Below are 22,360 nucleotides of genomic sequence, written 5' to 3' on the forward strand. Positions count from 1 at the left end.
AATTATTGGCGGACCTTTTAAGTTCACAGAGAAACATTTTAAGGAAGGCAGACAATACAATTTTTGGATAGGGTCATTTGGTCTCTACACTCACCTCAACGTTGAACTAGTATCTGGAAAGCAATCTCGAGATATGGGTAGACTTTTCAGTGCAGCTAAAACGTCCTAGGGCCTTTAGTGTGGGCTAGCTTCGAAATTGAAGACATCCAGATGTTTCCGCAGAAAGAATTATCTTTTGTGCAATTGCACGACAGATTGTGTCGACTGGACCTTCAGGATAGGATGTTCCACGTGGTTCGTATAAAATTTCCTCACGAGATTGAAAGGAGAATATTGGGTCTTGCTAGATTGATGCACTTGGAAGTTTCATACCTGAAAGTATTCATTTGGCAACTTAAGCACTGGACTTTGGCGTCTGCTTGTTGGCGTCTCGCACCCTTGTGCTTCACCATTGGTTTCGTGTACTGATAGCAGTTGATTGGAAAGGCGTTATAAAGTAGAAAAGAGTTACAAGTGGTGATCATTTTCGATACGGAAGATTTATAGCTGACATAGGAAACGAGAAGGTCTTTTATTTTTGTCGCCCTGAAATGTCAATCACAACATTAAAAGATTGGATGCATCCTACGAAGCCGTTAGATCTTTCTAGTCAAATTCTCACTATCTTTGGGCCAACTGGACAGTTACCTTCCGCGGGTTGGGAACTTATATCGACTCCTGAGTCGAGAGACGTGTTTAGGAGATACCTTACGTGCTTTTCCGAAAATCCAACTCCCTTAATCATGCTGGCCAAAAAACTGGTTTCCTAGGTCGCCTGATTTGAGCAAAAATAATTGATGTTTTACTTTTAGTCTGCTGAAGTACCCAGTTTGTTGACAGCACAAATTTATTGCCAAATTAACCAGAAATTGGGGTTGAGCGAGACGGAGGAGAGTCGGTAATTCCAACCGTCGCCTGTGACAGGGGATTAGTTTGAGTGAGGTAGAGAAGATTTGCAAATTCTTTTCTACTTTGTTACATTTACCTCCATTCTTTATGTCAGCTTTTAAACTTCCACCAGATCCACCTTTTCTCTTGAAAGTTAGTAACTCAGCCGCAAACTGGTTTCGTATAGTGAGGATATAAAATGAATCGACATTGACTGCATTTTGTCAATAACCGAGTTTCAGCATAACGGAATCGACTTCATAAACGACAGGAAGCCTGGCAATTATAACGCTAACGTAATTGTCCGGCCCTTTGAAAGTACACCCCTCCTTATTGGAGGTTTCGTAAACAACGCTTTCAGGGGTTCCTATCATTTCCTCAAAAGGAGTTTTCCGATTAAATGGGAGAAGATATGGCAGAGCACTTGCCTAGCATTATCCTCCAGATTATTATGTTTACAAGGTTGTTAATATGGTCAACCATTTGATGAGTTCTATAGGGTTTATATAATTCATGGCTACCTTCGCGTTTTGATCTATTCAGTGCAATCAAGAGGCACGCAGTAGGACGCCATTTGCTCCAAATGTTTATGTTGCCAAACGAAAATCGGAATCTCCGCTTATTCAGTCCTCATGCTGGTCCCTTAAACTTGACTAAAGTTATCCTTACTACCAGTCTAACGGTCAATTACTAATAAAGTCGTCTTTAAATTTACCACTCTAATAACTAATTCAAAAACAAATAGGACGCTACGTTGAGGGCATTGTCGACAAACTCACTTCAAAAGAACGAAAAGTCCTTGGTCGTCGATTGAACGCCACATCACCAGGTCACGGAGGCAATGCGTTCGGTGTGGATGTCCAAGTAGTGCCAACTTTGGACAACTCCGACAATCCCGAGTTTCAGGTACTGTGCAGAATTGAAGAAGAACCAGAGTGGAGCTAACAAAACCGCCCTAAAAGTCATTAATGTGAAAGCATTGGGGATATAACACCTTGCGAATCATCAGAATGGACTTGTTAAGTGGCATTTCTGCCCAAAATGAGTAACAAATAAATCTTTATCCAGTGGGCAAATATAACGTGACGAACAAAGTCGGAAAAGATGGAAGGTTTTTCGCATTGAAGGTTAATCATCACAGCCTCTTTCATACCTCGTGGTTAGTTTTTTATCCACCCATCCATGGCTTCATGAAATTTTTCATTTTTAATTTTTTTAAAGATTTTGACTTCTTATATTTTAACCGACTCGTTTCTTCTGACTTCCAAATCAACTTAATTTCCTATTCTTTCTCTTGTAATTCTGAATTTGACTACCTTCAAAGGCTAACTCCCTCATAATGGGCGGTTCATGGCGGTTAAAATGCATTTTGCGTCAATTCTGGAAGGCTTCTCCACTAGCTTGCCGGCTCCGCAGTTGGGCCCTGTAGGGAGACTAAACTGACCCTATCAATCGCTTTGTTACGTCCTGCCATAAAAATGAATGTTTCCAAGGCAAAAAATCATTGTATGTATATGTGGGAACTAGAAGACCTCTCTGCAACAGGAATGCGAAATAAATTGCTCTTCCTGCAGGGGTAATAGGCTATGAAACGCGATACTACCGTGGCCCTACTACACCCACCTGTAAGTGGGATGTGTGGTCTCTTGCCCACTTAATAGCCTGCGCACATGTCTTGCGTGACCCAGTCTGATCCAGTGCAGCTCAGTCCAGTCCAGACCAATTGAAACCTGCCCGGCTCAGCCCAGCCCATACTGTCAGTCAATACAGGAGACGACGGTCCTAGCGACGGCTCATATGGAACAGTATGTGGTGGCCAAAGTAGTTTCTTGCCATAAAATGCATACAATCCAAGGATCCTCGTATCTGCAGATGACTTCTAGCACAATACGACGTCGCAAGGTGTTGTATCCCCATGAAGTCCGGCTGTGATAGAGAGAAGTCAAGAGCTCGAACATAATCGTTAACCTATTTGTCTGAAGAAGGGAACTAGAAAATTACTTTTCTCATACAAAGATATAGATGACTAAATATGATCAGCTAAATATGATTCACAGCCATTCTGCACGTCATTACCAAATACAGTCGTCTATGACGCAGTTGCCACTAATCCTTCAACCATAAATAGTCGTCTTCCTCTGCTTGAGCCACCCAGTTGATGGTCTTGAGTAAGAACATAGCCAACGCGTATATGCTCTCTTCTTCCAGCCATCCACAAGATCGCTCCAGCCACAGAGTGGTGGCGTCCTCGGACCCGGTAAGAAAATTGAATAGCGTAGGCGGCCAAGCTTACCACCACAGCGACACTTCCCAAGATTGCTAAGGCAGTACGATAAACTTCCAGTCGGCAAAATCTGTGATGAATTCTGACGTAAATATCGGAAATTTCGAAATGCTGCCATCCATGGAATGCCAAGATAGGTGAGCTTTTTAGCACCGACCACTGTTTTAGGTTGATAAACCTGTCCCTTCTGAGGCTTCCCAATCTCTAGCCTCACAAGTAGCAATCAGCTCAGGAGTTTCAGTCAGACACGAACGTCTCTCCAGCTTGAGTTGGACCATATTTTGGTGGATATTTGAAATTTGTCTGTGGTAACTAGATGGAATAAGGTTTCGTCCAGGGGTTCACTAAATTTTGCAGCTAGAATTGACCTACCCCTGGTTAAGATGTCGTTGAGTTGCGCAATCGGTGGAATGTCACGGAAAAGTGTCATCCTGCCTCTCCTCTGTCATCCTCAAAACACCACATTAATGATTAAGAATGCAGAGAGGACTTTTTTTCCTTTACTTGACTTACATTAGAATTACTTTCTTGTTAATCGTGTTGGTAAATGCCTCCGTGGTACTAAAGTCTTCGTTTAATTCCCCTTCACCAAGAAGTCTTCATGTACTTAGAATAATGTTTTATTCGAGGTGGTAAATTCACTTCTAATAGGAGAGGTGTTGGATTTATGAAATAGATGCTGGATTGTAAGTTTGTAGACTCTGTTAATCAACCGTGGTTGATAAAAGCTATTTAGCTTTGACTTAAGAATTTAGGATCGACAGACGATTGACAGCCTGCCGTTTTCATCATCCCAACCTCTAACCAAGTTTATTCTGGGGCTAAAATTTATTTTTAGCCACCCACATCTACCCAGGAATGAAATTTTTGAGTCCTACCAACGACTGCTCGTTGGCAGAAGTCATTTTTATTCGATTTGCGGAGTCGCACCAATAGAACAACTCACGTTCAAATTCACCGCTAATATCTTATAAGGTCGCATGATATGGCTGAGTGAGACAATCAGGGGAATAGACTGAGCTTCTTCTCGTAAATGCTACGGTTTTCTTTTGTCTATTTACCAAGTTCCATAACAATCCTAGTGACTTTATGACTCAGTACGGTATAAACTGCCCGCCAAACTGCAATGTCACAGATCTCCATTTTGAAAGGGGAGGAAACTTGAAAAGAAGTCCAATTTAATAGCTGTCAAATCCCGTGCACTCCCATGGGCTGTAAAATCATTAGTGCATCCCCTTGGCAGCATAAAAAATTCAAAGCCCTGAGATCTGGAATTTGTTTCTGTTGCTTCCGCTGCTGCCGCTGTTGTTGTTTAACCGTAGTCTGGTTAGCCAGCCCCGCATCATGATTAAATATTCACACGCAGTAAGAACTAGGATGAGGAGGGGCTTAGCGGGGACAGAGGTGAGGGCAGGCAGATGGGTGAGAGTTGGTCGGTCGGTTGGTGGGATGGTGATAACGCGATATGCTCTGTTGACTACTGAGACAACCATTAAGCCATTCTCTGAACTGTGCATTTTTGGCATCAGATATTGTTTCAGTTAAAAGGCGATCTAGAGGGGATAGATCGGAGGGCCGGGTTTTACTCCCTCTAATTCATTACACTGTCAGGTCACTTTTAGCATCCGTTGGGAACATGAAATGGAACATTAATCGACATTATTCAGCATTTCACTCAAAATCAGCCCATGTTTCTCGAAAATGCATATTTCATCAGTAGGTTAGTGTTAATTTTTGGCTAAAAAGGAGTTAAACATGGCGGAGTATGCTAAGTACTTCGTCGGGAAAACTTCTCTCTTTTGAAGCTGAATGTTATTGTTCCCTCCTTTCAGTGATACCGCGCACAGAGACGGAAAGTGTTGTTGCCGCTTTTTAGTGCGAAACAATTTTGCAATTTCATGTGAAGGAAAGTACTGAGTTAAAATTTTATTTCATTTAAGCGTGACTACTTGAGAGGTTATTATCACTACAATCAAATATTTATTTGCAACAATAAAATTATCGTCTTCGGAGGTAAAGTCAGACCATAAACGGAAGGAAGGCGAGGTTTCTTTCATTTGAAGGCATTAAATAAATCTTTGAAGTAGTTTTCTTGATTGTTAAACTGGCCCGGTACTCGAAAGCCCGGAAATATCAGTTTGTTAAAAAAAAGTAGGAGCGTAATTCTAATTTTTCCGGGATCCTGATTTCAAAAATTGGTTACTTGAACTTACCCTTATCACTTACTGAAGGGACATATAAAAACAGAAAAATCAGACTAGAAAAGCTTGATAAACTGATTAAATATGATTCAAACGCGGATATTAATTCGTTTTTAGTCTTCAACAATGAAAAGTAAATCCAGTTATTCGTCCACTCATCCCTTGAGAATACATCGTAGTACTCTGACTGTTTGCTTAACTCCTCGTTTTGGTTTAGCGGGCAATTAAGGCCCCGCCTTTGTATTTCCTCTGGGCAGAGTGGCCTCCAGGCTATGGTAGTAGCTTTGACACCACTTTCTAACTAAGTATTATGTCTTCTTTAATTTTCAGGGAAAATTAGCGGTGCTACATTAGCGACAGTGTAAAACGAATTTGATCTTAAGAAACGGCTGGGTGACGGAGGAAGGGCATATGCTTCGGGAGGAAGAATTGAGAATGATATATACTCTTGGCAGCTGCCCCAATTTCCTGATCTTCAGGAATGCTTTTAACAGCTAAAGCGAAACTAGTTATGGAGCTGTCAAGGGTACTCGCATTGAGAGGCCAATTAAGTGAACACGAGGTACCTCCCCCACCTCTTGACAAATAGCACAGAATTTAGGTAGATATGGCTGGGCAATGTTAAAGTGACTACAAAGTGGCAAGGAAGGACAGGCGAGAAACATTATCTACGAGAAATTATTTTAATCCCACTTTAGGTCAGTGTTCCTACGACTAGAGGTAAGCCTACGTAGTACCCAGCACATTTTCCTTCCCTCAACATAGTTCCCAAAGAGGAAGAAACCCCAGATTCAGTGAAAGTGCCAAGGTGGATCAATGACGTTGATTTCAAGCATCCTCTCAGTCGTACGCAAATTCGATGACTGGGACGGTATGTTCGCGGGTGTTTCACCAACAGCACTGCCTACCTTGTGATGACCGACGCCGGAAGTTGATCAAGAGGAGCGATACGAATGACGCCGAAGGGAAGAGAGGGGCTACATAATACTTTGTTTGTTTCAGGATAGGTTTTGAATTTCCTGGTATTTGAGGCTCTATTACTGTACTTCTGCCAAGAGGCCTGGCCTCCTTGCGGTGCCATTGGCACTTCAGCCCTTCCGTATGTCGACAATACACATTCTGCCCTAGTAATGTTTACTTTCGTCATCAGGAAAGCCTCAAGGCGCTACGATGAGTCAAATTGCTTCTTTGATCCTCGCTAAGACAAAATCTGCTTTCTTCAGCTAATGGAACTGTCATTTAAGTTGAAAATGGTCAAAGAGCCATTTAAGATTTGATTCCTTTTAGGAATAAATTTAATTACATCTAAATGATCCTATTCGCACCCAGCATTTGGAAGACTACAAATACCTGGGTAGGTAGACAGTGAAATAGGGAAGTTAAATTTTTGCTACTTGATCCTCGTTTTTCGCAGTAAATGTATGAGTGCTAATCATAATAAGTCAAGATTTTATTTTCAGGATAGAAATAGGGAATGAATAAAGAAACTGATTCAACTTTCATCTCAACTTGCCAATTCAACATCGCTGATAAAGTATTTGGGTTTGAAGGTCGGACCTTGTAGACTTACGGAACCGTTCATTTTCTCATGTACTAATGCATATTTAATGCGCTTTCCTCCACACACTCGTAAGCTTTCAGTTGGCATGATTAATTTTAGCACCCTTAGTAGACTCTTCCCTTCTGAGCCGGCGAGGCTTCTCCTCCTCCTTTATTAAGCTTTCACAGCCTACTCAATTGGTCCAAAATAGAAGTCCCCTTACGTCATTCCTGGAAGTAGGACTTTGTGGAGAGAAGGCCTTTCGGGATCATGAGAAGAAAATTACCATACAAATAAACAATCGTTTAATTCAACGGGGCTCCAAGGCTTCTAAACCAAATCGGTTGTCAACATGAAGATCGCAATATAATGAAAATCCGGAAAGGGAAATGAGGAGGCGCTTCGACCCATTAGAGTGGTGGTGACAACTCAAAAATCCCTCGTTATAATCAACATTTTGAGCTCTCAACAGATGAATCTTGTTCCAATTTTTTACGCTTGATCCGGTCTTCCAAATCAGCGATGGTGTCGATTAGTAGGACATTTCCATTTTGAAATGCACTAAGTAAGATTCTTCTTGATGAGGATTTTCAGAAGGGTTTTTCAATCATTCCTTAGAAGGTGAAATCCAATGAGAATAATAAATTTCTATTTATAACTTCTTTTGACACCAAGTGCTACAAATGGGTGCTTAAAATAGAAAAAGTGGATGGTGGAATGCATTGTGGTGCCTTTTAATTAACCATTTATTCCTACATTCAGGCGGACTAATAACAGATAGTGTTTTTAACACTTTCTTATTAAATTGTTAATTATATGGGGATTAAATATTACTTTTTAAATGAAAAATGCATACTTCATATTTCCAAACTTCCGCAATTCCAAGCATCTGTCACAGACGACAGAAAAATAGCCCAAGGCACCAGGTGATTTGGTGTACCCCAGTTATTCTGGATTGATCCTATGCAACTTCTAGTCTACGAGAACGTAGGCGCTCCTGTAATTCTCTATGCCGATTTCTTTCGACTGGTTAGTTTTACTCCAGCAGATCATATTTTGATGCTTGGAGGAGATAATGAAATATGCAGACAATGCGGAAAATCTGTCTTCTGGGGGTAAACGTTTCGGGCTTTGAGCGCTAAGTTCTAGATTCACTATTTACCTTCGCATCATCGGAAGAATTTATTCGTAACTCGTTTTTTAATTCTAACGTAAAATACAGGCGGTGTATTCGGCGCCGAGCATGCGCGGACTAATGAACGTAGGCGGCAGGGTATTCTCCAACCCACCGGCAGTCTAAGGCACACGGCGTAGATTCCACCACATTTTAATGGTACTTCTGGTGTTGCCTGCGAGGGCTATTGTTTCAAAGGCAAAGCAAGAGACCACCCACCCACACACATGAGGTTTTGAAGCCCCGTAGACCTTCCCAAAATCTTGCCTGCCCGCCTTGGCGCCAAACATCAACGTGTTTAGTGAAAAAAATCGTCTCATTCACTCACACTGAAGGGTAAAAAAGGTGATTTCAGCCGCATGACAACCTTAGTGATGGAGGAATTTTATTGGGTTGATTTGATGTTTTTTTGTGGACACGACCAGGCGCATCCGCTTCGATTGTTGGGAAATGTTTCCTCTGTCTGATTAAAATGTCTAGGAATTTTCTTTTCGTTATGGCTTGAAATGGACTATTGTCCTCACTTGAGTTGATGTTATCTACTGCACAGAATAAATTTTAGGGACTGAAAGTAAACAGCAGAATTAATGAACTCCCTTGGTTCACAGTAGTTGAAGATACAGGTGAAAGGAATTTGGGAATACGTCGGTTTTAAAACAGCTTCGCTAATTTTTCAAATTTACTGAGGTGCACAGTGAGGAGATCATGGTTCCTTCACCATGTCGGAGGAAGAAGCTGAGACCGCATACATTTCAGCTCTTCGATGCTGTAGTTTGTAAATCATCAGTCGATTTGTATAAACAAACACCGGGTTTCTTAAAACGAGGATTCTGGACACGCTATAGCTGATTCCCATAACTGGTAACAGTCCACGCAACCCAAATGCTGCTTTAAACAACAAAGAAATCGGTCTAGCAGACTTTAAAAGAATACTGACTCAACGTTGAATAACCAGTCAACTCCAAGCACGTGGACATCTCTCAGCAGTCGGATCATGGTCAGAGCTCTGCAAAAAAGGATCCGCTACGTGATCTTGGAAAAGATTTTGGCGCTGGCCACGACCTCTCCTCAGTAATTGCGTTTCTCCGACGCTCCCTCTAACGGAGATCGCAGGAAAGTAGACGACTTGTATTTCAAGGAAGAGACTTCCGAATTCAATTATTGAAGGAGCTCTGCTCCCATGTCCCCTGTGGGGGACCCACAGACCATTCAACGAATGCTTTTTTAGACGCAAAAGATTGCCTATAGCAAGTGCATCGGAGATGTCAATCACTTCACTGAAGGAAGCTTGTCTAAAGTACAGTTTCTGAATACCGGGCATTTTGGTCCTCGCTAAACTCATTCTTTAGAAATTGCTACTATTTTCAATGCCATTGGAGGTAAACTACACAATGTAGGTAGTTTCCACATTCAGGATCCTCTGTTCCGAGTACCCTCAGAGCCAGCCCTTAGCGTCAGGTGCCTTTCGTGACGCTTCTTCTCGTGGTAACAACTCCAAAAGGCCAGAAGGGCAAACATGCGTATCGCTGTATTAAATAAACACGATGATTAAAAAAACCTTGCAATATCTTCCAAGTCGCCCATATTCTACAATGCTATTACCACTGAAGTGTATGTAAACCCGCTAGAAACGGTTATGATGCATTTTTACTATAAATGGTTGCACTTTTTTAGTATCTCACGATTAGGCCTACGAGTTGGTGATGTGAATTCTATTTATGCAACCCAAATTGCTAGTTTCCCATCTTCTCTCTACGCTATGAATGAAACTACCTTCAGACGCGTAACTAGGACACCAAAGTAGGCTGGCACTTAGGTTAAAGTGTAGGAAGAATTTACATTCTGTACTCCCACTTTGGACCCTCTTTCATGCAGTACTGAAGAAAGACGCTTTGAGGAACAGTCAAGACCTCTTTCCTAACCACCTGTTCGTACACGAATTAGGCATAGTGATTGTTTACCTTTCAAAACCCTCGTTGACCTCGTTACACTATCCACGTCCTGTCAATGTGTGTACGGATATGTAGTAGTGGTATGTTTATATTAGTGAGCATTAACGCAGTTACCCTCCCTCACGCACGCACACACACCCCCAGACGCACGAATTAAAACGAACGGTTACGCGCGGGGCACTGTGTTATTCGCTGAGCCATAGCCAATCATTAAGCTCCGACGTCCAGTGTGAAATGAACTCGGGTTACTTGAGTTACTACAACACATAAACACAAGTACACACACACACACACACAAAGGCACACACACGCACATACACACAAAGACACAATTATACACATACCTAAACAGATTTGGCGGCATCCGAGTCCCAAGTGATGTTGAATTCGAGCCACCAGTAGAATGTTCAACCTCGGCTTTAGGATTACCACCCTTCTTATACCCCTTCTTCTGGTCTTTCGGCAATGTCAAGTACGTCTATTAAACCCTCAAACTTCCGTTTTCCGATGACTTATTATGGTACCAGACTTACCCGTTACCAAAGTTGCTAGCAGTGTGTTTTACTGACTGATCCTTTCGGAGAATAATGTAGGCACTTTGAAATTTTACGCGGCTGAAATTTTGAAGTAATCACGTCTTTTCTGTTCTGGTCAAAGGGCTTCCTGTTCTCCTCTCCACTCTCTACACATTTCCGTTGGACAGTGCAGAGTTTTATCGTTGGTTTAATCGCGCTGGTTCATTTAGGGACGTTTAAAAATATCCCTTCGCGAGTACCATTTCCGCACTTCCCGCATTCATTGATGAATGCAACCTTTTGAGAAAGTACCTACAAAGTTATTTTCCGCGAAGGTGGGCAGCTGAGTTCTCGAGGCCGTTCACCACGAACGACTTAGTGCGTTCCTTCATCTCAGTCAAATTTTTTCCGTCAGTTTAACTTTAAGCTAGCTCGAAATTTGCTATTTGCTCTCAGAAGTTGACAGTCTTTTTTGTTCCCATAAAAATCCCAAAATTCGAGAAAAAAAATTTGATCATCCTGGACGTTGGGAAATGCGCGAAGCTCTCCTTTGTGTTTTTTTCACCCAGGCATTTTTAGGGTAGTCTCGGGAAGGGAAAAACTTCCCAAGATCTATGGTTTGATGAGTTAATATATAAAATACAAATTTCTCGTTAAAAGCGATGGTATTTGGGGGTTTTTTAATGGGACAATGAAGTTAAACAAAAACAAAAATGAATTTAGAGGCGGTTTTTTTCATGACATCGTATTCGTTTTTCAAAATAGCAACTTTTTTTGGGTCGGCAAATGTGAGTGCTTGTCTATGGCGTGTTAAACAGACAAATGGAGATTTTTTTTAATGGGGCTTAATAACGTAGGAGGAGTGATGAAATCAACTACTAACTGATAGGCTGGGGTCAAGCCTAATGACGGCGCATGAAATCAGCCCCATTTTTGCTTCTGAGTGTCGGGCCGATTTTAAAGTTCGATCAACTTTAGGCCTTTTTTGTAACCGTCTTTTTGAAATGCAGCCAGTTTTTTTACTAAAAGAAAAGCTGGCTTTTTGGTAGATAGCGGCGGATGGATCCAGCTGGGTGCGAACTGTGGCTTTAGACCAGAATGGATACTCATTTTGGGTGTTCATCTTGCCACAACTCTATCTGATGCAGCTCATATTGCCATGAAATTCCGTTCTTGAGCGAAAAAAAGTAGATCAGACCATTTGACTGATGGTGAAGGTTCTATTTCCAATCGAATTAATAGGACTTTGTTGTGTTTGTCACATTTAGGAGTGAGTCAATTGGCCATGATGAGGAGTAAAACTTAATTTAGCAGTAGCGAAATAGGCTCAACAGCAATCCTCCCTACCCCGGGTGTTATCACAGCCCCCTAATCTACATAATAGATTGGCCTTTGTGATGAACCCGTCGGAGTGGGTGTGTGCAATCACCTTTTACAATCTATCACCATGGTGATAAAACACCAGTCCTGGTTAAAAGTGTCGATGATGTTCGACCGACAATTTTTAACCACCGAAAAAAGCGGAAACCTATTGTTCTTTCGCAGGTTGGATTAACACTTAAACGAGGTTCTATTCATTGCAAACGTATGGCAAATACGAGGAGAGCTGCTCGGCCTTGAAACCTGAGGTGCGGTCCGTCACCCTGTAGTACTCTGTAAAAAAATCCACATGTTTCCCTATGAGAAAGTAAGAGTCGCGTGATTCATTAAGCCAAAAAGCTTCATCGCCCTCTCATCCAGCCCTTTACTTCCAAATGACTCACCATCGCCATTATTCATAGTCATTGCTGAGGTTTGAATCGCCACTGTTCCTCCAGTTTCGATGGCTAAGAGGGAGCCATACATGGTCTCCAACCCCTTTCTCTCATACAGAAATGTAATATTCTGGATAGTTGTTGTGACTCTTATCATCGTCTTGTAAACAGTTAACAACTAAGCGTTACTTCGAACTCGGTAGTGATGTTCCAGGGTTGGATTTAACTTAATCCAGGTTTGGTAAGGTTGCGATACTCTCTCTCTCGCGCTCCATTTTTTAGGCATATCGGCATGCCAGAGTGGAAAATCGTCTGTTGCATTGTACATTAAGCAAACTGTAATGGCAGAGCTTAATCGCTCTGCCCGCTCACACTCTGCGTGCTTTGATGTGTGGCACACCGCAACCATTGACTACTGCACTGTGATTGCAAAAAAATTTGTTGTCCTCGTCCGCGCCCTCGTCCTTACCTTGAGCTCCATCCCTCTCTCCCTCTCTCCCGGCCAATAACAGTCCCAATTTTTAAATGGGCAGTAATTTCTTAGGTTTATAAGTGGGCTTGTGCATGTTTTGTGACATCCGCTTTTGAATACTTATTGTGTGTCGCCAAAATCTGTTAAGCTGATAACTGCGTGATTAGAGTGCATGAAAGCTGCCATTCTTAAACCGCTGTAGACAAGTGGCTAATCGGACTGGGTGGGTCCAACTAAGCCAAGCTGTCAGGTAAAAACAACCACGGTATGTAAATACAAGCAGATACTTCGTAGGGGAGGAGTAACTGCGGTTATGGTAGTGATAGTGACGAGGATAAAAAGTAGGTGTTTTTCTCCCCCGTAGGCAAGATCGAATGTCACGATGCACCTCGGCTTAACTTACGACAGTAGTCGCAACTGTGACGAATCACCCTACAAAGTTACTGTCTGTATCGGTCACAAACTCGACAAGTAAGTCTGCCACCTGAAAATGTAAACAATTTTATTTTGTAATTTGTGTAATTCTTGTTCATCTTCCTAGGTGCCGTATATTTGGACCGCATTTATTCTATGTGCAGGCGGCTTGCGCGGCGTATGGACCGAAGGAGGTTATTCAATTTGAGGTGGACAGTGTGGTGAGCTACCTCTTCCTTCCTGTGTTGTGAATTAATATCAGCTCAATCCTTTATGATTTGACTTGCGATTTTACCCAGAAGTAGGCCTACTTGGAATTGCCACAAATATCCACGCGAAATTACAAATAATGAAAGAGGTCAAGGTTTTTAAAACAAGTTGTGTAGAAGCTTTAAAATAGTTTGAAAATGTGGGGAAAATCACTTCGTAGGATTAACCAAGTGGGGAGGAACTCAGCTTTCTGTCCAATGCTATTGTTAGGAAGAGCCGTTAAGGGTGGATGCTACAATTAAGGCGACAAACAGCGACAAGGAGTTTCAACTGCAACCAGTGACAGCCAACCTCACCTTCCCTCGTCCCATTGATGCAAAAACCAAAAATCTTAAAATGTGAGTCCTCCCTTGCTGCGATTTTTTCCCTCCTCCGCCTTTTCATTCTCCTTCCAACCAACTATGGTTAGTAATTAAGCGCCTGTCTTTCACCTGTTTCAGTTCACGAATTAGGCAGATTTCAAGTTGCCTGCAAGCCTGTTTTGAGTGGGCACTTACGAAATGTGTCAGATTTGCTTTAGTGGACAGTAAATTTGCCATATTTTGAATTGGTGGGGAACTAACTCCACTGATTGCGCCAGGTGTTGGGGCTACTTTCGTTCAAAAACGTCCATTTGAAGTTGCAGAATTCACGATTTTCTACACGGTCGTGAGATCAGGAGAAAAAAAAAATTTGAGAAATTTTTATTTCCAATTTAGAATTTGCAAAATTGTGATACACCGGATTAGGATTTTAAAATGAGAATGTGGAGAACTTCTTTTACTCAGAAAGTGAATAACAGGGTTGAATCTCTATTCGGTTTGGTGTACTATTTACCGGTCACGTGGAATTTTAGAACTGCCTCCTTTAGATCCTCTTTATGGCGATTCTCAGTATAGTTCACTTCTAATTCATTAACTGAATAAGACACATTCATTCACCCCCTTACTTCCTCATTTATTCATCCATTTTGGAGTCCTTCACTGATTAGTCCACACATTCATTATGCTCTCATCTACTTGTAGAAATTAGGCGTTTGAATTTCATTTTCCTCGGTTCTCCGAAAATTTGAAGATAACTTCTCCTGGAGTACAAAATTTTACAGCAGAGAATGCTGGACGGCTACTTACCCTCCGTTCAAGTCTAATACCTACTTAAAGAGGCAGAAGAAGCTTCAGTTCTTGAAAGACCTAAATATTCATGGAGAGAGTAGCGACCATCGGTAGCATTCAGCTTCGATTCCTATATCCATAATTGTCTGCAAGGGGAGGAGTAAATCAAACAGTATCATTATTTTTTCACGGGGAGAGTATCATTAACGTCCCATTTTTCATCAAAAAGTGCCTATGGGGATTTTATTTGGGCATATTTTGCAGCAAAACATTAACTATATTTAACTCCCCTTCCACTCGCGATGCTCACGCATTTGGAACGTTAGCGAAAGTAAACCGACTCATATATGCGGTATGGAGGTCCGCTAGTAGACGAAAAAAGCGCCAAAACCGGCGTCTAGCTCCACCAACCACCCACTGAAATCTCCAGTTAATACTAGGATTGGCCTGCACAGTTTTTTCCAGGAAAATCTGAACATTCCTTCAATCTCCTTTTTCGAGAAGGCAGGAGAACTCACAGACCTCCGCACTTCAGCGAAGATTGTAAGTTTATACTGCATAGGCAAAAAATGAAATGAAGGGCCGGGTCTGAATTATTTTTATGAGTGGCTCTGCATGTCTGCTGCCATTTAGACCGTAAATTTGCAAGTCGTAATGAAATATGACCCATAAAATACGTATTTCCTAGTAAAATTCTGTAATTGTAAAAAAAATGGGGAAAATATATTGGTAGAAACATTAGTTTTACAGAAAACCTAAATATCCCTTGAGAGCTGTTTAAGGGGCATCGTTCCTAATAGGCTCGTAGAGGATCCCTACACAGTTTTCGATGACCATTCGTTTGTCCACAAAAATGAGCGCGGCTGGGTAGTCTTTTAATTTACTGACGGGAAGGCTAAATGAAATATTCAGACTTTCCTCAATTTCTCGAGGAAAAATATTTACTTTACTTGATTGGCACAATGAAGGAAATCGCGTGGGATAGAAAATAATTCACCTTTACCAGGGTTTACAACTATAACGCTCTGAAACCATAACCACTGTCCTTCTGCGTCGGTTTACCAACACAATGTGGAGGTGCAGAGCGTTTTGTGCATTAAAATAGATATTTATTTGGTTGTTTATTCAAACTCCTTCATCCGCGATGGATCTTTCCACTGCAAGAAACGAAAGCGTCACAATTTGTTACACCATTTGAATAAAAAGTTACACTGTGATTTGTTTTCCTAAGACAGCATGAGGTCAAGCAATCAAATCACGCGCTATTGGGTTCTAACATCTACAAAAAACTGTCCGTTCAAATGGTTTAAAAGCTGAACCTATTTTCGGAATACACTCCAATCCAACCAAGCTCGAGTTTCACTGTAAACAACTCAACTATCTTGTACCACATACCGGAGATGGGTGGCACGAAGTAGATTAGCCATTTGTGCTTCGCGGAGCAGGTCATCCAGCACTACGATTCCAGGTTGCAGCGAGTAATCTATGTGATGAGAACACCCTCACCCAAACATTATCGTCTCCTCACTTCTCGATGGAAAAATGGGAGGAAGAATGTAATGGGAAAAATCCGTTGCGTGCCCATTTATAATGTTTTTATGTGAACCTATTTTATACAAAATAAACGCACACACAGGAATGAGGGCAGGCAGTGTCTAATGATGATTAAAATTTGACGTTACTGCGACTTCGCGTGAGAGTCACAGTCAACTCGCGCCCCCTGGCCACGTCTTCTTAGTCTTGGGAACTACACACTCTCATCCTCCTCTTCTTCTTCCGCCTTCTTCGCCACCTCCTCTCCTATTTTTTTCTTCCTTAATCATTGTTTTTTTGTTGAGTGACTTTCGAGAAACTACGCATTTTCCTTCGCTGCATCGTTGTCTTTTTGACTTGTTGAAGTCAGGACTTCTGCAGCGGCTAGATGGCTCCCAGCTAATCGTAGCGTTAATTTGTACCGCCTTGTTGACTTTTACTAAACTTTCACCATTTCTAGACCAGGAATGTTCACATAATTAATGGTGTAATCGCCATTACCGCCGTGGGCGATTTGTCCGCCTTGTTAGACATGTGAATCTCATTATTACAGAAAAGCTTCACCTAATGTAATGCCAAACCACTGTTTGTCTTTCAGTTGACAAAAAATTACGCCAAGTTTGGTTTCTTAAGTCGAATGTAATTGGATCTGACCGACTACCCTAGTTTATGACAAGACCCGTTAATAGACCTGGAAAGTGCTTCAGATGACCGTCCACAACTTTTTGAGGGAGTTACCTCCTGCAGATCAATTCCTGTCGGTGCCAATCATCCATTTAATTTGCCCGATTTGCTCGGGATTTAGTCATTTAGGTCAGGAAGCCGATTACGTCAAAATGCTAATTTTCAAATTTACCAGGAGAATCTCCTCCGATTTGTAACAGCCTTCGAGTGCACTAATTTATGCCTTCATTGAGGTGATTTTGTGGGTAAAAAACATCATCTGTCCAAATCGGCGAGGAGGGCACTAATTGGGCGAAAATATGAACAAAAGTGACAAAATTTTTCAAATTTTAGGGTATTAATCCCACTTGCCAAATCGTGATTCTAAAAGATGTTATCTCTTAGTATTTCTCACATCCGAAAAGCGTGAACCTGAACTTTGACCTCTTAAGTGGGAGGGGGTCAAATTCTTCATTTTCCATGTCAGCGGCCAAAATCTGTTTAAGGTTTCCCACTTTTAGGATAAAAATACAGCAATATTTCTAGCATCATTTTAAATTCTGAAGGTCTTTTAGGAAGCAGCAGTAGAAGAAGATAACTAACAAGGTAATAATTTATGATTGTACAGGCTAGAGGATGGCTGATCCGTCCTCCTTCCTTCCTCTTATGAAATTTCTAACACAAAAATGATTCGTTGCCCCGTCTTCCGTGTTAAAAGAGGCGGTTCGACGCCTGGACAATTTTTAGCCATTTGCCTCAATTAGACGTCGAGACGGGGATATAAAACCGACAAAAAGTTGTCTCATGTCTCCTTACCTAAAATAGTAGCAAAGAAGGGACTAAAATTACCTCGGTACTGTTGCCACGAGGGCGTTTCATGTTCTGATGCTCAATAAACCGCTCCTCTTTGTGGCTTCTTTGTCCATAGAGCAAGTTAAATTCTGGTTACATGGTCTGTTCGGCATTTTTGTGATAGATACGACATAAATGCTACCTCTGTGTGGGTTTACCACAAAACCGGTAGACGGACTAATTAATAACCGGAGTCCCATATCAATAGTGTCTGTGATTTCGGGCTCAAAACTCACATTCGTACCTCCTCCAATAACTCCATCAGTCAATTGGACAAGCGGAAATCCAGTTCTAGAAATGAGATAAAAGTGACGATCCGTGCTCCTCATTATCCTGAGAAATGTTAAGCGCCCCCAAAGTTTGCTAAGTAGCAAAATCCTCTTCTCGGAACTTTTAGAATTCTGCAATTCCAATTCGCCTACACCTGCGTGGGGGGCTACTTTGGGGAGCTGTGCGATGTCTTCTGCTCTTCCGAGGCCAAGGAGTACCGATGTAGTCTGAGTGGGGAAAAAATTTGCAATCCAGGTAAGATGGGCGGTTTGTCATTTCAAAGGGCTCGAAACTTTTCTAGTGCGGCTCCTGTAGAAGTGTCGAATGCAGTCTGATGGCATGAACTAAACAGGCTTTATTTAAGCTAGCTGCCGTACCCCATCGGAATGGTAGTCTTCAAAAAAACTACTTCCAAATGACAGGGTTGCGTGTTATTAAGTGTGCGCCATTTGTTCTAGGAGGAGGAGAAAGAAAAAAGTCCTTTTAAATAACCTATCTCACAGACATGATAGCACTTGGGTGCATGCTCTGTCTGCTGTTCTGATGACATCATGGTATTCCCAGTTCGGGGTATGCGGCTTTTTTCATGCAGCCCTTGAGCCCCACTTCAGTATGATTTATTACTAATGCAAAAAAGTTTGAATCACTATGAGTTAGACCAGCTCTATTTAATGGGGTGATTATATTTGATTACTTTTTAATAACATTCACGGTTTTGACATATGGATTGGAACAGTGATTAGCTGTCATCGCATCCATTTTCATAAATATTTCGCACCAAAGTCATTTGATCCACCACTAATCACTACCTACCAGCATGACTTCGTATTTAGCATTGTTCACGGGACGGCCAACGTGACGTGGTTCTCCAGGCGAATTGCCTTACTGTCCAATCGGATGTATGCATTCACACTTCAAGTACCTTAGAAGCGCTGGTGTTTGTTTCGCACTATTGACAATCAGCATAGACCTTGCTTCGATGAATTGATCCAGACACTAGTTCCGAATTGTTTCAATGGCCTGAGTGCCTGCCTTAGCACTAAAACTTTGCACTATTTCTCTACTAAGTGACTCCGGGAGAAAGAAGATTGGATGCAATAATGACAGTTTACGGATTGAGAGGATTGGAGTTTTTGAAGGCTGGACAAGTAATACCGACATCATGGGGTGTCAGGAGGGTGTTTTTTTCACCCAACAGTGTATCGAATTCTCTCATCTGGAGGACCGAAAGGACGACGCGTTTTGCTGTCGTTCACAAGAACTAGGGTGTGTTTATGCTGAGGGTTAAGGAAGTCTGTATGCTTTGTTTATGTTACTCCTGCCACCAGTCAATGAAGGGCGTGCATCTGTCCATGTCTTCTAAACAATCTATTGATTGTTGAAGGCACTCGCGCGGTTCCGAGAGGTTAGATTATCTAAACAAACTGAACTTTCATCCATCTCTATAAGCATTTCTACGGAATAGTCATTTTTCGTATAAGCTGAGGTGGTGAGGGTTTATGAGGGAAGTTTGGAGCACTCATAATTTCGCCTCGATCCACTCTCTTGAAGAAGGACACTTCTAAGATCAAGATTTGTATCAGATTTGGATTGAGGCTTTGGCTAAAACGATGGAATCGGTGTTTAGAAATGCATTTTGAGACCGAAATCATCGCCGATTTGAAGACGAACAGACTAATAGCATGAAATGTTACGCGGATCTGCTTTATTCTCTCCTGGTTCGATCCTCGCGCTGCTGCAGCGAATCTACCGCTCCGGAATACGATGTAAAGCATATCAGAACATGAAAAGTGCAGAGCTTTGAGTAAATAAAGCAATTTACCTAATCAGACTGCCACTGAAAAACAATGCTCTGTTACACACAGCTAAGAAATTTAATTGCTCGGAAAGGACAAGTCTTTTAAAACTATTTCAGCAGACAAGGAATAAAATCGCTCCTGTAATGGAAACATTGCGCATAGAGGATGTAAAAAGACAAATTTGTTACTTTACTGTGTCAAAATCGGCTAGGTTACATCAAAGACAACGAGACCGGTGCATGCATCTACGACCGATGCGGGTCGATGCCCAACTACTGTCTGAACGGCGGTCGATGCGTGAATAAGGCGCAGGATGAAGAGGACGCTTTGGACACCACCACTATGCCCATCTGCATCTGTCCACCCACTCGCATGGGTGCCCGGTGCGAGATTTTCCGCTCGCTTCCTCTCCCTACTGCTGTCTCCACTACCACCACCACCACTGCTGTCATTCCAACTACTGCAGCAAATTCTAGCATCACCAGTCGTCCTTCTGATCTCGTTATTAGTGGTACACTGCGACATCAACCAAAGAATAATGTCTCAGTGGCACGGCTGTCCAAAGGCAACGGTGGCATTTCACAGAGTTCTGGAGCTCTGGAACAGTCCATTCCGGAGAGGGTAGGCATTATTTTTCCTTTCGGAGAATCTGGCGCTGAAAAATCAACATCTTAATCCAAATTAATATATATACTGAAACGACATTCACACTACCAAACCTTGTTTATGAAAGGCTGGACATATTTGATTTTTTTGGCGCATTTATTTTGACCTGGTGTGTCGAGTGATGTATGAAGGCATGAAGTTCATTGTTGTCCGAAGTTCTCGTTAAGATCTGATGCCTAATGTGTCATCTGGTGTTGTTCTGAGGCAATGCGCTCTTTTTCCTTTCATTTTCGTCTGCCAAATTGGCATTCATATTGATCAAATTTTTACTGTTGCTTAAATCCCTCCTATTTTGCACCCGAGCTCGGAATCGGCTTTCTAATTTGGGCTTCTGACTGCTTCAAAGTTGAGATTATATCTTCCTCAACTCGCTATCCAATGAAAGGGGAAAAGAGCTTGATATCATTTTAAACTGCCATTATAAATGGCCTAAACTACTTGACTGGCCATCAGGGTGTTTACTCTGACAGGGTACTTTTTTCCGAGAAAAAAAGACAGATGATATTCAGAATTATAAGCGAAAGTAAATGCTTATTTAAGAGCAATTTGTGAACGAAATTAGGGCCAGTGTATGAAACAAAATCCGTAACAGTCATAATATTTTGCTCAAAAAATGTTTATGAAAACAGCCAAAAGATTCAAACAAATTAGCTCAGCTTTAAAAATTATCATTTATATTCAATCGTGTTTGAATTTGATACATTTAAATGTGCGTGATCTGCCAAGGTTCTGTAAGCTTTGACAATCTGAAATGAAGATTACTTACTCTTACGTCGGAAGGCTACAGTTTGGCGTATCCAGAAATGGTAGTGCCTTTTTTGTCCTTCTGTCTCGCTCCTTCTTTTGCTGAATAGGCTCATCGCCTTTTTTGAGTCGTGTTTAAATGTTTTATCAATTAATAAATTCTGACCGGGTAAATAAATATGACAATGAGAAGTTATCATTTCAAAGTGGTGATGGGGTAACTTATGGCGAAAGTCTAGAAAAGTTTCACAATTTCCCGCGTATTATTCCTAAGCATAGAAATAAGGACATGAAATCATTCACTCAGTAGAGTCGGGAAATGGGGAGAGAGAGTGGACGAAAGGACGTGGCACTTTGTTTGGGGTTGTTTTGTTTTATCACTTAAACAAGAAACACTTGAGAATTGCGAAGGCGTTGATGCATGAAGCGGGGAGCACATCAGAGAAGACAATGTGCGCGTTGATCCTGGCGGTGCCGGAAGGGGCCTGGTGGAGCGTAAAAATTGTACATTTTCATCCAACAAAAAACCTAATTTCCGTTGCAAACACCAACCTCAATCCCTACCACAGCGGTGCTCCTCTCGATTGTAATTTAATCGTTGAAATTAGGAATTGGGTACAAGCCTCCCCGAAAACGGATTTGACTTTATCCCGATTTTCCCATCCAGATGTGGGTAAATTCCATAGGATAAAAACGTTGGAGCGTACTCTGGAGAAGGTTCAAAGTGGAAAAGGTAAACTTGTCATTTTGAAATTAACGGTGGTTGGGTTTAGGTGTAGATAGATAATTCAGCCGTCGAGCTCTTCTTTTTCATTGGTTTTCATTGCGTCAGAGCGTCACAAATCACCGAATTCACGATCGTGTAAACACTACCTGGCTCTTTCAGTAAACGAAGTTGAAAAGAGTGTGGATAATTCTCAGTGGTGGTGGATATTTTAGGGTAGCCTCCAACATTAATGGTTTTTTTTTCCATCGGTCTCAAATAAATGCTCCGGCCTGCCCTGTTTGTGGCCAAGAAGCGCCCTTTTATCAAGCTCTTCCATGACTCAAGGTTATTTTCATCTCTCACTCACTCATGCTCATTCAAAGTAAATAGATTAATTATGTCATTAGATGGGAGACTGTGATAAAATTTTAATCATAAACTCACCGTCAACGCCTCCTCCTTTCCTCCTGCCTGCGGACTCGCAGTGGACCATCAAAATCGCATGACTCGAGGAAGAGAGGTAATCTCGACTC

The 22,360-nt window shown here is 41.7% G+C and overlaps 2 protein-coding genes across 2 annotated transcripts in view; one reads left to right on the forward strand and one right to left on the reverse strand. All coding sequences in view use genetic code 11, as the record gives it.

The window, feature by feature from the left end:
- The window catches only part of EGR_03876 (hypothetical protein), a gene marked incomplete at both ends in the record, with an annotated part of 8,836 nt that extends 1,776 nt beyond the window's left edge, over positions 1 to 7,060 (reverse strand). Inside the window, 4 exons of the mRNA XM_024493125.1 lie at positions 846 to 1,141; positions 5,425 to 5,713; positions 6,763 to 6,840; positions 6,983 to 7,060. Of these exons, the coding sequence (XP_024352397.1) occupies positions 846 to 1,141; positions 5,425 to 5,713; positions 6,763 to 6,840; positions 6,983 to 7,060 (741 nt within the window). The remainder of the gene's footprint in view (positions 1 to 845; positions 1,142 to 5,424; positions 5,714 to 6,762; positions 6,841 to 6,982) is intronic.
- A 3,421-nt stretch (positions 7,061 to 10,481) lies between these two features.
- The window catches only part of EGR_03877 (hypothetical protein), a gene marked incomplete at both ends in the record, with an annotated part of 18,091 nt that continues 6,212 nt past the window's right edge, over positions 10,482 to 22,360 (forward strand). The window contains 6 exons of the mRNA XM_024493126.1: positions 10,482 to 10,550; positions 13,184 to 13,290; positions 13,361 to 13,454; positions 13,714 to 13,841; positions 18,040 to 18,167; positions 19,923 to 20,332. Of these exons, the coding sequence (XP_024352398.1) occupies positions 10,482 to 10,550; positions 13,184 to 13,290; positions 13,361 to 13,454; positions 13,714 to 13,841; positions 18,040 to 18,167; positions 19,923 to 20,332 (936 nt within the window). The remainder of the gene's footprint in view (positions 10,551 to 13,183; positions 13,291 to 13,360; positions 13,455 to 13,713; positions 13,842 to 18,039; positions 18,168 to 19,922; positions 20,333 to 22,360) is intronic.

This window comes from Echinococcus granulosus (assembly GCF_000524195.1).
Source record: "Echinococcus granulosus chromosome Unknown EG_S00022, whole genome shotgun sequence".
NCBI lineage: Eukaryota > Metazoa > Platyhelminthes > Cestoda > Cyclophyllidea > Taeniidae > Echinococcus > Echinococcus granulosus.